The sequence below is a fragment of the Megalobrama amblycephala genome, linkage group LG23 (assembly GCF_018812025.1).
Source record: "Megalobrama amblycephala isolate DHTTF-2021 linkage group LG23, ASM1881202v1, whole genome shotgun sequence".
Lineage (NCBI taxonomy): Eukaryota > Metazoa > Chordata > Actinopteri > Cypriniformes > Xenocyprididae > Megalobrama > Megalobrama amblycephala.
In genome coordinates this window covers 11,839,882-11,857,278 of record NC_063066.1, presented here as the reverse complement: position 1 = coordinate 11,857,278, position 17,397 = coordinate 11,839,882, and the positions used below count along the sequence as shown (strand labels likewise).

General features: G+C 36.8%; 1 protein-coding gene across 6 annotated transcripts in view; it reads right to left on the bottom strand.

Annotated features, from left to right (window-relative positions):
* Nucleotides 1-15,255: 15,255 nt before the first annotated feature.
* gria2b (glutamate receptor, ionotropic, AMPA 2b) overlaps nt 15,256-17,397 on the bottom strand; it is a 39,798-nt gene continuing 37,656 nt past the window's right edge. For 3 of the 6 annotated variants that reach the window (XM_048176556.1, XM_048176549.1, XM_048176550.1), the window contains exon 16: nt 15,256-17,123. In XM_048176556.1, coding sequence (XP_048032513.1) covers nt 16,959-17,123 — 165 coding nt within the window. In that variant the 3' untranslated portion in view covers nt 15,256-16,958. The remainder of the gene's footprint in view (nt 17,124-17,397) is intronic. The other 3 variants (XM_048176551.1, XM_048176553.1, XR_007182733.1) reach the window with 2 other exon arrangements.

The following is a 17,397-nucleotide window of genomic DNA, read 5'->3' as shown; positions in this document are numbered from 1 at the left end:
ACAATATCAGACTATAGCCAGGGTTCATGCCATCTTTAAGTTTTCACAAATGAAAATGTGGTTGTGCATAATAGATGTATAATCCTTCCACGTTTTTCACTTTTTTTTTCTCTCGCTAGCTGAATGATCATCAGCAAGTTAAAAACAGAACAACCCATGGAACAGACGTATATATCCCTCTCAGCCTTGTTTTCATCCATGAGAAATTAGATATGGCATCTACCCTAACTAAAGTCCAAAGCAGACACTCTCTCTTGTCATTTAAAGTCACTGTATCCATGTTATGTTCATTATTAATGTCCTTCCGGCTTTTGAAAGTATGCAAGAAGACAAGCCTAACCACATACTCATGTTTGGGAGCAGTCAAATGTAATTACTTAAGAATTAACTATTGAAAAACCCAAATTGGTCAAGTACTGAACTGAATATTTAGGGAGGCGGGATTTAAGGGACCTGCTCTTTGGTTATTGTCAGCTGACTCTCCCCACAGGAGTCTCTCTGTGCTCTTAATTATGACAAACACATGTTGCATGTAAATTACCCTGGAGCAAGAGAAGCCATATACTCACAGCACTCTGTTTAACAGGGTCATGACAAGGTGAAATAAAACACATCTGTAGTGTCTTCTCTCTTTTTGTCTGTCTCTAGATCACACACAAATGCACACACAAATTGAGCACAGTGCCTGAGGACTTGATCTTCACAGCAGCGCTTTCCTATGCAGCTGCTATGTGTGCTTGTGTATGCGAGTTTGTGTTCTTGAGACATGCATACACACTAGACAATTAGGTAGGTGATTAAAAAAAGTGTAGCTCTTTTATGACTATTATTCAGCTAATGTGTATATAATGACATTATGTAGCCTAATAAATTACAAATATGAATATATTTTATTGGTATTGTTTATTCATATTAATATTAAGTATTTTATTTGTGTACCCTGTTTGCACAGACGTCATACGTCATTAGCGCGTTTCATGCTATGCAGAGTTTATGTAGATAGACGTCAGTCACGGAGCACCGCAAACAAACAGAAGCACCTTTTACAGTTCCTACCGAATCAAAACAACGAGCTTATGCTGCATTCACGCCATAACTACCGTAATTATGGCAACCCGTGACTCTGACATGCTTTTCAGTCAGCCTCAGAATTATGCGTATTCATGTCAACAGTATCAACAGCAAACAGTATCAACAGCAAAATCTGCAGCAGTCAGGAAAAGCGCTCTAACGTTGTTTATGTTCATTATTATTGTAATGTTATGTGCTTTGAGACATGAGATAGTTTAATCTCTTGTGAAACTTTGCAGAGAGCAGCTGTGTGTGTGTGCGCGTTCATGTGTATTGGAGGAGGCGTGGCTTTGGACGGCGATTTGCAGGGAGGGTGGGATTGTATGCTTTTAATGCTAGCAGGATAAGGCTAGCATTTCCCAGATCACCTACTGCACCTTTAAAGGTGCCCTAGAACCAGTTTTTACAAGATGTAATATAAGTCTAAGGTGTCCCCTGAATGTGTCTGTGAAGTTTCAGCTCAAAATACCCCATAGATTTTTTTTAATTAATTTTTTTAACTGCCTATTTTGGGGCATCATTAACTATGCACCGATTCAGGCTGCGGCCCCTTTAAATCACGCGCTCCCTGCCCCCCGAGCTCTCGACTATAATACAGTGCATTTACAAAGTTCACACAGCTAATATAACCCTCAAATGGATCTTTACAAGATGTTCGCCATGCATACTGCATGCATGCGTCGGATCATGTGAGTATTTATTTGGATGTTTACATTTGATTCTGAATGAGTTTGAGGCTGTGCTTCGTGGCTAAAGCTAACATTACACACTGTTGGAGAGATTTATAAAGAATTAAGTTGTGTTTATGCATTATACAGACTGCAAGTGTTTAAAAATTAAAATAGCGACGGCTCTCTTGTCTCCGTGAATACAGTAAGAAACGATGGTAACTTTAACCACATTTAACAGTAAATTAGCAACATGCTAACGAAACATTTATAAAGACAATTTAGAAATATCACTAAAAATATCATGTATACGTGTTACGTAACAGTCGGTGTTATGTTGAGATTTGCCTGTTTTTCGGAGGTCTTTTAAACAAATGAGATTGGTGTTTGGTGTTTGAGACTCACTGTATGTCATTTCCATGTACTGAACTCTCGTTATTCAACTATGCCACGGTAAATTCAATTTTTGATTCTAGGGCACCTTTAATATAGCAATGCAGCCTTGTTTTGTTTTTTTTTTTAAATCTTTTTTGTTTCTTTACATTGAAAATTATCTTTTCATGCAACATTTACATTTTTAAAAATTTATTTATTTTTTTTTTATTTTTTTTTCTCATAATCAGAAATATTATTTTCCCCCTAATATATCTACAGTTTGCTCCTGCAATTTCTATATATTAAATCAAGGATTAATGATTTGAATATATATTGAAGATTTGAAAAGATAAAATGAGTTATCAATAAAGTGTATAAATGCATACACAAGCATAGCAGAGGGCATGAACAGAGAGCTCCTGGATCTCCATGTTTGGCTCCCCGCTCAGTTCGCCACAGGCAATCCTTGCCCAGCTGAGCATGTAATGGCCGCAATGATTGTAGAGACCATCTAGGATCAAGAGCACAGACAGACAGACACTGTGTGGGGGTAAACAAAAAAGAAGAAGAGGAACAGAACTCTAGAGATTTAACATTACAGGAACTCGACAGTGCAGGATGTGTTTGAACTGGCTCAAGTAGTAATAGCAGAGGGTCAGAGACAAGAAGGGCTCAGGAGAATGTATTTTAAGACTACATTTCAGATTGATATGAGAACAGAATTTAGATTTAACTTGTTCAACATGTTCACCACACTAGCAGGGATAAGTGCTTTGCTTTCAAATCCAAATAATTCCTCACATCCAAATAGTGGACTCAAGTAAGAACAGCAGAATTCCCCAGACTTCAGTTTGCAGACAAGAAAATTCAAACCCACACTTCAGTTTGCAGACTCAAGAAAATTCAAACCAAAAATTAAAAATTCACCAAAGACCAACAGCCCCCCAACCCAACTGACTTTACTGTACTAGTAGCATGTGTTTACATTTGTACAGGAATCTCTTGTTCAGACAGCATTCTGTATTGCCAGACTTTATGCACGCCATCTGTTGATCACAGTGGTCTCATTTGTGATGTTAAATCACATTCGTAAGTTGCACTGGCATTAGCGAATGCCATAAATGTAAACTTAAACAAATCAGAAGCTCAAATGAGCAATTACAGCCAGTGCAGCAGCACTCAGATTACTAAAGTCTAAACCATTCATATGGCGTATTGTCAATGTCATTGTGTTTCCAAAAATCAGTATTTTGTTGATTAAATAGTTTTTTTGTATATGAATTTTTCATCAAGTGTTTTCAGAGATAGGGATAGGGTATGTTTTAAATCAATGTTTTGTCTATCTTTGTACTGTAGCAAAAACAAATGCAAAATGATGCAGATAATGTGGCAAAGATGTCTCTCTGTGCCTCGCCATAACACTGAAGCACAATGGAAACCACAGCTTTTGATGGCCTGTTTTGTTTTTGCCAAACAAAACAAACTTTTTTTTTTTTTTTTGCACTTCATTATTATTACATTCTGCTCTGTTTTTGGGCCCTATAGGGGTCATTGTGCCTTTTTATTTCCGCTCTCTGGGAAGTTTTGCAACCAGAACACACATGGATGTTACTAACAGGCTCAGCGGTAGCTATCAATTCGACATCAGGATTAATAATGTGCCCGTCACAAATGAAGATCCCACTGTGAAAGGCGCCACATGTGGTGGTATGAGTGGGGCTGCAGTGAAGTCGACAAACTGTTTGCCCTCCCCCTCAAAACATGCTCACATGTGTCCACCCCTGCAGCTGCTCACATGACAAGCAGCAGCGACCTCTGGATGTCCTCATCTTAAGTTTGCATGTGAAGGAATTGCATCATATTTTAATGCTGGCTGGAATTCATGAGTCATTCACAAATCATTTTGCAAAGTTGCCAGTTTGGAAAAATAACATGAGGCATCCCCTGTCTATACAGTTTTTGTAATGGTTGTCTGGGGGAGGGACAGCTGAAGCATAAATTAGTGCTGCCATTGATCTTCCCCATGATATGGGCTTATTTTGTAACGCTGATGAAATCTTCCTTCACATTGGCCAGAGTAAATGCCAAGCTGCTTGCAATGCCAAGCTGTATGAAGCCCTCAGACCCAGTAATCTAACTCTCTTGGTCTGGGTACTGTGCCTAATTCCCTGCCAGGGGACTGCCCTTCTGTTCTTCTTTGGCACCAAGCTCTCTCACCATGTCTACCATATGTCAAGTGTTACCCTGGGATGCTTTTCAGTGGCATCCTAGAGAGGCTGTCAGCAATCTGAGATAGACTAGTGATTGTGACCTCTTTCCTTCTTTTGATTTTGTCCTTGATGCTATATATATATATATATATATATATATATATATATATATTCAGGTTTGTGTATCATAATGATTGAGCTGGGGCGCAGGTGGAAAGTATAGTCAACAACATTAAAAAAACATTTATGAGCAAAGTAGACATATAGGATCAGGTGGCGCTGTATGCAGCCAAATGCAGATAATCTGTGAACATTTGAATAACCGGGACATAGAAGCACAAATCATATTTTTCCATTAGAGAACGGAGTGTTAATCTGGATATGCCTCTGAGGGCATGTAAAACCCATCTTCACAGAACACATCCCTGGTCTCCCTCTGCATCTCTAATAAGGGAAACCCAGAGGGATAAGGATCATGGAAAAGCTTTGTGCAGAAATTGAAAGAGGATTCCCACCTGCAGACATGATGCTTTGGTTGGTTTGCTAAGATCATTTACATTCAGTTGAAAACCAATTCAGTTTAATCTCACTTGGAATTGGTAAGGAAACTTGCAATGATAGAGGTATCATCAGCGTTTCCAGAAACAGAGGTTTCACTAAGCACTGAACGAGTAGCTTCAGTGTATAGTTGGGTAATTTTGTCAGGAGCTTGTAGCCAGTTACTTTATCTAAAGGGTAATCTGTGGTTTAAAGCTGATGTAAGCAATTTCAGCTGGGATAGTACATACAAAAGTGAAAAATCTGTCATCATTTACTCACTCTGAAGTTGTTCCAAACCTGTATGAATTTCTCTCTTCAGTTGAACACAAAAGAAGATATTTTGAAAAATATGAGTAACCAAACAGTTGATGGGCCCATTGACTTCCATAGTATGGAGAAAAGGAGTTTGGAGTCCATCAACTGTTTGGTTACTCATATTTTTCAAAATATCTTCTTTTGTGTTCAACTGAAGAAAGAAATTCATACAAGTTTGGAACAACTTGCGTCTGAGTAAATGATAACAGAATTTTCATTTTTGGATGAACTATCCTTTTAAGCTCTCATTTCTTAAGGCACACTCTCTTTGCAAAACCCTGCCCTCCACAGACATGTCAGCCAACCCAATTTTAGCAAACTTGAAACAATGTTTCTAGTAAAAAAAAAAAAAAAAGAAGAAGAAGAAAAAGAAAACATGCAGTGCTTCTATTTACAGCTCCTATAGAGCCACCACAGAGATTTTCCAGGACACCTGTTTCAATAATATCTGTCAGATACTTTTTATTTGTGATATTCTAAACATGCTTATACTGTTCAAAAGTTTGGGCTCAATAAGGAATTCTGCCCTACAGAGGCAAAAGGCAGTAACTTCATTTTTGGCCGAAAATTAGTTATTGATATTTTTGGGACATTCAAGACCTCCTTTATCATGCGGATAAGTATCTTGAGTCATTTCGTTTGTTTTTTTTTTCAAGAAAATAATGGGTTGTCTTAACATTAACTTCCAAAAGCCCAGGAGAAACCAATGCAGAACACTGTAACACCAGTTACTGCTCTTTGCCTTTGTTTTGGAATGCCCAAATTGAGTTAGGGTACTCTGTAATTGTTTAGCCGTTGTTTAGAAGTTACTGTGCCGCTCTGCAGTTACGGTATTCTGCCTTTGTTTTACTGTCCATTAAAGTTTGCTGTGTTTAAATTACAATGTAGCGTGTGTCATACATCTGTCACTGAAGCACTTATGACACACATGATATCTGAATAAAAGTGTAGGTAAAACAAATAGTTGAGTGGTCATGAGTGGTCAAGTCATTTTTCTCAGTTCCACACTCTAGCAAGATAAGGTCTTTTGCTTTTGTAGGGCAGAATTATTCTTTTGATTCAGCAAGGATGCATTAAATTGATCAAAAGTGACAGTAAATACATTTATAATGTCTTTTGAACTTTCTAGTCATCAAAAAAAAAAAAAAAATCCTGAAGTAAGTGTTTCACGATTTTTACTAAAGTATTAATCAGCACAACAGTTCTGAAAGATCATGTGAAACTAAGGACTGGAGCAATTAAGTTTTGCCATCACAGGAATAAATTACATTTTAAAGTTTATGAAAATTGAAAACAGTTATTTTAAATTGTATTAAAGGTGCCCTCGAATGAAAAATTGAATTTATCTTGGCATAGTCAAATAACAAGAGTTCAGTACATGGAAATGACATACAGTGAGTCTCAAACTCCATTGTTTCCTCCTTCTTGTATAAATCTCATTTGTTTAAAAGACCTCTGAAGAACAGGCGAATCTCAACATAACACCGACTGTTACGTAACAGTCGGGGCGTACGCCCCCAATATTTGCATATGCCAGCCCATGTTCCCAACATTATGAAAGGCATTAGACAAGCCAGTATTAACGTCTGGATCTTCACAGGTGAATCAACAGACTACGTAAGCAAGCAAGAACAATAGCGAAAAACGGCAGATGGAGCAATAATAACTGACATGATCCATGATATCATGATATTTTTAGTGATATTTGTAAATTGTCTTTCTAAATGTTTTGTTAGCATGATGCTAATGTACTGTTAAATGTGGTTAAAGTTACCATCGTTTCTTACTGTATTCACGGAGACAAGAGCCGTCGCTATTTTCATTTTTAAACACTTGCAGTCTGTATAATGCATTCTTTATAAATCGCTCCAACAGCGTAGCATTAGCCGTTAGCCACGGAGCACAGCCTCAAACTCATTCAGAATCAAATGTAAACAATATAACAGTATACAATACTCACATAATCCGACGCATGCATGCCGCATGCATGACGAACACTTTGTAAAGATCCATTTGAGGGTTATATTAGCTGTGTAAACTTTGTTTATGCACTGTTCAAGGCAAGCGTGAGCTCCGTGGGCGTGGAGCACGAGAATTAAAGGGCCAGTAGCCCTGAATCGGCTCATTTATAATGATGCCCCAAAATAGGCAGTTAAAAAATGAATTTAAAAAAATCTATGGGGTATTTTGAGCTGAAACTTCACAGACACATTCAGGGGACACCTTAGACCTATGTTACATCTTTTTAAAAAAAGTTCTAGGGCACCTTTAACATTTCACAATATTACTGTTTTTACTGTATTTTTGATCAAATAAATGTAGCCTTGGTGAGACGTACCAACCCCAAATTTTATGAATGATATACATTTTTATTATTATTATACAGTTGTCTGGGGAAAAAAATGGTTTTAATTGATTCAATGTATTTTTCAGTTAATGAAGCTTTGAAAGTCATATCTATGAATTCTGACTAAAGGCAATATTATGCTTATTTTCACAGACGGACCGAGTGAGAGAGACACCGGATGCGGAAATGGGGAGTGAACAGATGAATGGAACAGAGGCCTTGGGTCCTGCCACGTATCATATATCAACCTCACACCTCACGTTGCCCTCGAGTATTCTCAGGATCAGAATTAAACCGGATTAGTGAGTTGATTACGACAAACATGAGATTACACAAGCAAAAACTGATCACACACATGCTTGCTTTTATTTTCTTCCTGTAGCCTGTAATATCTAGATAAACACTCGAGAAGACCCATGAGGAAAATGACTGAATCACACTGATGCTTTCGTTTTTTGCTTGGATTTATTTATTTATTTATTTATTTATTTATTAAAGTAATGCTAAGGAGCAGTGACTCATACTCTCAACCATTTCTTCAGTCATAGAAGAGATGCATAACTCCCCTCTCAGAGAGACACACCATTTAACTTTACTGCTCTGGCTGTGAGGGGGTGTAAGTGAGCGTGAATAATGTGGGACATTAAAGCACTGGAGATCACCCACTCCCTTCTGCTGACTATTCTAAAGAGACTGACCATTTTGTCCACTGTACCACATTTGAATTAATAACAGTAACTCAATCACATTTATACAATCTGTTAGATATAGATTTTTTAGAGAGCTGCATCCATACTCAATTTCCAACTCAAAGGTGCCGTTTTTTGCAAGTTTTGAGAGTACTGTATCAGTTTCTTCTATGTGTTTTAATTCTCTGTCTGTGCTACTCAAAAGGATATTTGTGGTTTCTATCACAACATACTTAGTTACATAAAGCGCATTAATACCCTTGCACAGTAGAGAATCTCTTATGGATGAGCTGAATAATCACCGCACAGAAGTGGTTGCCATAGAAACTCATGCAGTGTAAGGCGGCAAACACTAGTTGAACTTCGGCACAAATTATGTTCCATGACTAACTCAGCTAGTGGCTTCATGGTTTTGAGCAACAAAGATCACACCAGTCAGTTGTTTTAGACACGTGTTCATGGCTTGTAAAGGTGACAAAGACATGAATCAATTGCAACAGCGTCTTCAGATCCCACATGCTAAACGGCATCCTGTTCCTCACACAGGAAAGAGCACAGCCAATGCTGTTTCCATGACAACTCAGCCAGGGGATAACAGGTTCTATTTTTTCCCTTCTGTGCAGAATCCCAACCCATTACCACAAGAGAAAAAAAAAATATTTTTCTTCTGTTGTTTGAAGATAGCCTTGAGAAAAACGAAATGAAGATGAGCTTTGAGCAGTGTCTCCTATGTCATCTCTACAGAGAAAAGACTTCACATCACATGTCAAAAGCAGATGCCATCTGCAACTTTCAGACAGGGCTGCTAGTGTTCTGTGAAACCTTCTCCCAACTGAATTATCGGTCAGGGATACACATATCACACCAACTTATCAAGTTTTATGGAGGGGAATCTGGTAAGATATCCAACTCCCATATCTCGAATACTGACACTTCATCTTAACTAAGCCAAATAGAGGTCTATAGTTTTATGCAGTGCTTAATTTGTGTCGGATCCTGCCGGAACAGGATCCAGGTTTTTGAGCGTCTGTTTTCCGGTACCTATTTGTGCGGATCCACTATCTCTCGTCAGAAGAGCCGTGCTTCACAACAGACACCGTTAAACAGAATAGAGTGCATCAGTTGGGTTCCGGAAGTAAATTTCCCCATAGGGAAATTGATTTTGAACGATAACTTATAAACCTTTAAAGACAGACCTACTGATTGCTTCTACTACTGCATTATTTCAGCTTATTTTAAAAATAGTTGTGTTTAACAGCAGAATTTCTAGTGAAAAAACTACATTACTACATTGCTGTACAGAAAATTACACCAGAGTCGAAAAAAGCAACACGTGCAAAAGATCTTGTTAGCTCCGCCCACTCCCATGAAGCACTGCGAATGGCATAATCGAGTTGATCTCTCTACACTCTCAAAATACTTGAATGTTTGTTTATATATGCATATTTTGCAATAAACAAAATATATTGTAGTAGTTTTATGTTTCCCCATCGTTTTTTAATTCAGTTATGCTGAACAATGCTTCACAGGATTGCAGTTCTTTCCCTCAGTAAAGCCGTTCATAACACTGTCTTGTACATACCTTTGTATTTTTGTACGATTTTCAAATATTTTTTTGCTTCAAATCAAAGTTTGTAGTGTTGTGAATCACCTTATAGCTGATTGTCTTGGTTTTTATGGCTTATAACTCTTTAAGGAAGACTTTTTTAAAATCCCTATGGGAAAAATTAATGAAAAAAAACCAAAACGTACGGAACCAGCACAGGGCGGGCGCTAATGCAATCTGCATTGACAGATGGGACAGAAAGGGAAAAAATGGCGATACAAATATGAGGATACTACCTTGTTATTTTTTGCCCTTCCATATATACTATTTTATAGAAGCTTGTTTCCACCATGGAATGAAGCAATTTAAAAGATAATTGCGACTTTTTTTTATCTCAAAATAAAAGTAAGATTTTTTTTCCCTCAGAACTGGACTTTATAACTCGCAATTACGAGTAGCCTATATCTCACAGTTCTGAGAAAAGAAGTCAGAATTGTGAGATATAAACTCACAATTGCCAAAAAAAGTCAAAATTGCGAGAAAAAAGTCAGAATTGCGAGAGATAAACTCGCAATTGCGAGAAAAAAAGTAGGCCTATTTTTCGCAATCGCGAGTTTATATGCCGAAAATCTGACTTTAATTGCTATATTATGACTTTATAACTTGCAATTGTGAGATTCTGACTTTATAACTTATATATAATTTCTACTATATATCATGCAATTCTGGATTTATAACTTTCAATTGCTAGTTTATATCATGCAATTCTATAAAAAAAAAAAAAAAAAAAATCTGAATTGCAAGATGTAAACTTGCAATTGCTAGAAAAAAGTCAGAATTGTGAGATAAAAAGTCGCAGTTAGCCTACCTTGTTTTTTTTTCAGTGGCGGAAACAAGCTTCCATACTATTACTATTTACATAGGCTACTATTACTGTTTACATGTTATTCCATACTATTTACATTGCGAATGACGTTCCTTCCTGGATATTCTTTATTTTGTGGTGCTTTCCATTGAGCTGCACACTGTATGTTGTTAGGATGACAAAAAGTTTAATAATTTTTTAGTCTGGTCTGCCTCAGTAGTCTGATAACAGCGCTCACCAATGTCAAAATGATTGAGACGGCCAATCAAATCAAAGACTGCTAGCATAAATTGTAGCATGATGTTTGTTTTAATGGTGAAAGTGCGCAGGAACATCCAGTGATGTAAACTACTTGGCTTCTTTAGACAAATTCCGCCATTCTATAAAATAAAATAGGCATAATTTACGTGATGCAAGTCGTGAATGTGGGTGAGTTATGAAAAAGTGGGTGGGCACTGTTACACTCTGTGTGTCTGACCACTGAATGCTGCGACTGACCAATCAGAGTTAAGTATTCCAGCACACAGTGTAATAAGTGTTTTAAGTTTTTTTTTTTTTTTTTTTTTTTTTTTTTTTGTGGAAAATTTTGATCTGAAATGTACTGTATAACTAGAACAGAGTTTGTCTTGATTAATCACATCTCTGGACTGGATAAATGGAACTATTTTAGTAGATGAATACAAATGATTTTGTAATGAGACTTTAGCCACTGACCCTAATATAAAAGTAGTTCTTCTTCTTGACTTGGTGACATATGGAAAATTCTTTGCTAGGCAAAATTAAATTCAAATGAAATCCATTGGGCTGTCAATCAAAACATTGCATAGCTATAGTCCTACTTTTCTCTTTTACCATTCTAGATGGAGAGATATTAAGGTCATGTTACATCATACATACTCTGCTGGTTAATGGATATATGGAATAATTTCTTAAACATTTTGTATTTTGGAAAGGAACATAAGTTCATCCTTATGGAAATCTTTTGCCAAAGCTTGTAATATAAATTATGCAGTGAATTGCTGTATTATTTAAAGCACAATCACATATTTGAATTTGGGATTATTAGGATTACTGCAGGAAATTTTCTTGCCCCAATTATGTCCCACATAATTCCACTTATAATGCATATGTTTTTGTAAAATTGTAATCGTGTTCTTGCAGCCCACTCTCTGGTTCCTCTGCAGACCCCAGGAAATAGCTTTGGGTCTTCATTATGAGAGTAGCGAGATGAAAGGTGAGGCTGTATGAGGTACTGAAGTCTCCACTGCACTGGCATATTCAGGACAGTCCTGTTGTTCCCCTTGCTGTCATCTAGCTGTGCTGTGCTTGAGTTTATCAATGACGGCTTTGATTGAGTTGCAAAAAAAGGGGAAGCTAAAGCAAAGATAGTCATCTAATCATGGCAATGGGTTTTTGAGTTTAGCCCACCAACCCCCCGTCTTTTCATTGACCTATAATGACCCATAAATGCTGGAGATAACCCATAGGTCAGTACTTTCTGACTTATGTGGATTTAACCACAGTTATTCTTCCTTTTGTCTGTGTATCAGATGACTCTGCCTTATTCTTTGTAATACATCTTTGAAGGTCTTTTGAGGACGCATAGAAAGTCTTACCAATTATTTAAACTGTAGTTCAAAATTCAAAATTCAAGAAAGAGGATAACATTTTTTATTCCAAACATTGTACTTCAAAACATGCTATTTAATGTAAAGGTGCACTCAGTAATTTCCCCCATTCCCCCATTTCCCCATACAAAATTTTGCCCCTAAAGAAATTAATAATATATATTTTAAAAAAATTCCTTTTTAGTCATAGTTTGTGTTTTGATGAAAATCCAAACCTTCCAACCTGCCTGGAAGCTTCTAGTATGCCTAGTGAGACCTTGAGATATATATATATATACAGTGGTGATCAGAATTATTGGCACCCTTGGTAAATATGATCAAAGATGACTGTAAAAATAAATCTGCATTGTTTATCCTTTTGATCTTTAATTCATACAATTAGCAACAGTCTAACCTTTCACTGAAGGGAAAGAATTGAAAGTGGGGGAGGAAATCACATTATGAAATAAATGTTTTTCTCCAAAATACGTTGGCCACAATTACTGGCACCCTTTTATTCAAAACTTTTTGCAACCTCCTTTTGCCAAGAAAACAGCTCTCACTCTTCTTCTATAATGCCTGATGAGTTTGGAGAACACCTGACAAGAGATCAGAGACCATTCCTTCATGCAGAATATCTCCAGATCCTTCAGATTCCCAGCTCCATGTTAGTGCTTCTTCTCTTCAGTTCACTTCACTCATTTTCTTAGGGTTCATAGGGTTCAGGTCGGGGGACTGGGATGGCCATGACAGAAGCTTCATTTTGGGCTCAGTGACACATTTTTGTGTTGGTTTTGATGTTTGTTTTGGATCATTGTCCTAATGGAAGATCCAACCATGGCCCATTATTGGATTTCTAGCAGAAGCAGTCAGGTTTTGATTTTTTATCTGTTGGTATTTGATAGAATCCATGATACCATGTATCTGAACAAGATGTCCAGGACCTCCAGCAGAAAAATAGGCCCACAACATTAAAGATCCAGCAGTATATTTAACCGTGGGCATGGGGTACTTTTTATCCATGTGTGCACCAAACCCATCTGGTGGGTTTGCTGCCAAAAAGCTCTTTTTTTAGTTTCATCTGTCCATAGAAGCCGGTCCCGTTTAAAGTTCCAGTCTTGTCTGACAACTTAATATACTGGAGAATGTTTCTGGATGAGAGCAGAGGATTTTTCTTGAAACCCTCCCGAGCAACTTGTGGTGATGTAGGTGCTGTTTGATCATTTTTTTTTTAGGCTTTCTGAGACTCAAGACTCAACTAATCTCTGCAATTCTCCAGCTGTGATCCTTGGAGAGTCTTTGGCCACTTAAACTCTCCTCCTCACCACGCATTAGGACGATTTAGACGCACGTCCTCTTCCAGACAGATTTGTAACATCTTTAGTTGATTCGAACTTCTTAATTATTGCCCTGATGGTGGAAATGGGGATTTTCAATGCTTTAGCTATTTTCTTACAGCCACTTTCTATTTTGTGAAGCTCAACAATCTTTTGCTGCACATCAGAACTATATTCTTTGGTTTTACTCATTGTGATGAATTATTAAGGGAATTTGGCCTTTGTGTTTCCTCATGTTTGTACTCCTGTGGAACAGGAAGTCATGGCTGGACAATTTCATGTTCATGATCACCCTGGTGTGCTAAAAAAATGTAAATATGAATGGGAATATACTTCAGAGATATTTTATTCATAAATATTCTATGGTTGCCAATAATTGTGGCCAATGTGTTTTGAAGAAAAACATTTATTTCATAATGTGATTTCCCCACCCCACCAACTTTCAATTCTTTTCCTTCAATGAAAGGTTGGATTTTTGCAAATTTTATTAATTAAAGATCAAAAGGATAAACAATGCAGATTTATTTTTATAGTCATCTTTGATCATATTTAGCAAGGGTGCCAATAATTCTGATCACCACTATATATATATATAATATATATATAATATTACTGTATTTAAATATTATATTTCAAATATTTTTGTATTAATTTAAACATTTTACTTGTCTTTTTCACAATTAACCTTAAAGTAACCCTTTTGTTAATTAACATTTTTGCTACTGATTAACACTGATAGAGCCACCATGTTGAGATCACATGGCCAAGCACAAACTCAAAATTGCCCTATTATCGGACACTATTAAATCCATGCTGCTAGGTGTCAAAATAAATGCAATTTGGTCAAATATAAATATGAGCAAGGCACTTTGTTTGGAAACCCAGCATGAAGGAACGGAAACAGGACAGGCGGTCTTTTAACAGAAATCGTTCAGTCCCAAGCCAGATATTTGCCGTTTTGTTTTCCATAAAGAATCTTTTGAAATGCAGAGAACATATTTGAAGTGTCCCAAAACACATAAGTTCAAATCATGAAATGTGGAATTAGATAAAGACTCTTTCTAAAGTGCCCTCCAATTCAATACATGCCCAAAGAGCCTTTAATTTTTTGTGACTAAATGTAAGATGAAATGTTAAATGGATGTCTCCAGAAGTGTTGGGCACCATATGGGCTGCAAAAACGGAAGGGGGATTATGTAGGAAGAGCAGGGGGAGGGTATCTGTCATCTTGGAATGTGTGACATTCATTAACACCAATGCAGAGACGTCACAGCATGATTATTTATGATCAAAAACACCTCTCTGTTCCTCTCATTTCTTATCGACTAGCACACACATTCACATTCAAATCAATCCCAACGCAACAAGGAATGAGTGGAAATCACTTCATGAATTATCTACGGGAAAGAATGAAATCCTTGATTGTGTCTCTGTGTTTGAGTCATTTTGACAGTGATCACTGGAAACACTTTAAAAAGAATCATGCTAAAATTACGTTTTACTTCAAAAAGATCAGCATGATTAGTACATATTTCTCAGATGACTCGAAATGTTCTGTAAAATGACATCTAGATGAAGCTGTGTTATAACTCTTGCAGTATATTTTGTCACCCTGTTCAGCACAAGTCTATCATGTCAATCTGTGGTATAATCATATTGGTCATTGATAAACTGCAATCAAAACATAAGACTATTAGTCAGCTTTTATTTAGAAAGGATCCCAAAAAATAAACAAGTTGGCACACATTCATTTACAAAATGGTAGAGAGAGAGAGAGAGAGCGGTCCTTAAAATTACATGGACTTGTTCGACTAATATTAAGTATATCATGACAAAACCAAAAGTGTTACCCAGTATCTGTCTCCCAGTCTAGAGCGAAAGACTGAGGAGAGAAAGGCTGAAGAAGTGAGAGAAAAAAGGACCAATAAAAATCATTCAAAACTGTACATAATAGTGATAATTATCTAAGTTTACAAATATACTCTCACTTTTGGGGACATCTCTTGTTTGTTAATCTTGGCTTATTGCAATATCAAGAGTTAACTGTTACGGTTGCCACTGCTTTTATAGGAAATAGTCATTTAACTGTAAGATAAACTGTGAATCATTATCATTATCAAACACGTTCTCTCGTGGTAGGTATCTTAAATACTGAAGTATAAGCGCAGATGTTTTTGCCTGTAATATGGAATTTCTCACATTTTATGAAAGAATATAAACTGGATGCTTGGAAAACAAAGTCAAGATGCAGAGTGGAAATAAAAAAGCCATATTGTGGTGTGAATGTTAAAATAGCTATAAAGTAAAAAAACAAACCCAAAAAAAAATGAAATAAATCACTGTGTATACCATCCAACTGTACATTTAGTAACAAAACTTACAGAATGTATTGACTACATTCACATTGATGACAGATTAATATATGACTATATTTATCAATAAATTTGGCACATTTAATTATTTGGCATTTTTAACAGAGCATTTTGTTGATGTGTATGCTTCTATTCATTTCACAGCAAAACATATGCAATAATACAATAGGTACTTTTTTTTAAACATTTTCCTTTTTTGTCATGTTCATATTGTAAACACTTTTTTCTTTTTTTAATATTATAACCGCTACCCTGATTTTCTTGATAAACAAGAAAATACAAACAGATTCTTAAAACCAAACAAGTTGATGAAAGTAAGAGAACATAACAGCGGCACCCACTTTTCAAACAGATGTCAAGCATTGCTAGATATTTCATATCAACACCAAAATGTTAATGAATATATCAGAAGAGGACTAATAAATTACAAGATAAGCAACATATTTGGCATTAAAATGTGAAACTATTAGCTAAGCTCTTAAAAGTATGTCAAGATTATGATTTACAGCTTTAATTAACTGGTATGTAAGCAGGTTTATTTAAAAGCCATTTTCTGTGAAAATACATAAAAATACTTTTTCATCGAGATTTTTTTGTTTGTTTGTTTTATTAATAAAAAGACATTTCACATCCTGAAGCAGACAATGGTAAAGTGTGCTTGAGCCGAAATAGACATTGGATGGCGTCAGCTACGAAAACAGACAGACTTTGTTGACTTCTCTCTTTCCCGCTCAGAGCTTCTGTGAGTTTCAAGTTTGTCGTCAAAAATATCCATTACGGGGGGGTAGATGTCATCAGCTCGCTAAGCGAGTGTCTTTATCTCAGTCGGCTTGTTTCCAATAGGAGAGTGCATCTTTTGTTATAAAGGGCCAAGGAAGTCTTATGTCTCTATGACATCAAATGAGGCCTCCGTCTTCCATTCAGACGAGAGATATATGGGAGAAAGCGACAGGAAAGAGAATAGAATGCGCTCTATTGAAAACCATTGTGTAAGGCACTCGGCAGGTTCTTATCCATCAGGAGAGATCAGTGAGACTGACGTTCATTCCCACACCAGGTCTAACAAAGGGCACCGCATGTACTGCTTTGGGGAACTCAGGACTCATCACACGTCCATTCTCACCAGTACTTCCAGTTATAGACAGCCTCGCTTTGCTCCTCATAGCATCCGAAAAGGTCACCTGGAACACACACGTAGACACGAACGGAGAAACAAACATCCACGCACGCACACACACACACCAAACAGAGAGAGGGCAGAAAATTAGAGCGCATCCCACAAAAGGGCTTCAGTCTTATTTTTAAAATGTTTAGTTGAAAATGCAGATGTGAATTTGATGTGGTGGAAAAACATTGAAAATTGAGGAGCAAAGTGACGAGCAAACACCATTCAGAAAATCATATCATCGCAAGCGGGGAATGAGGGAGATGGGCGATACAACAACAAAAACAGTC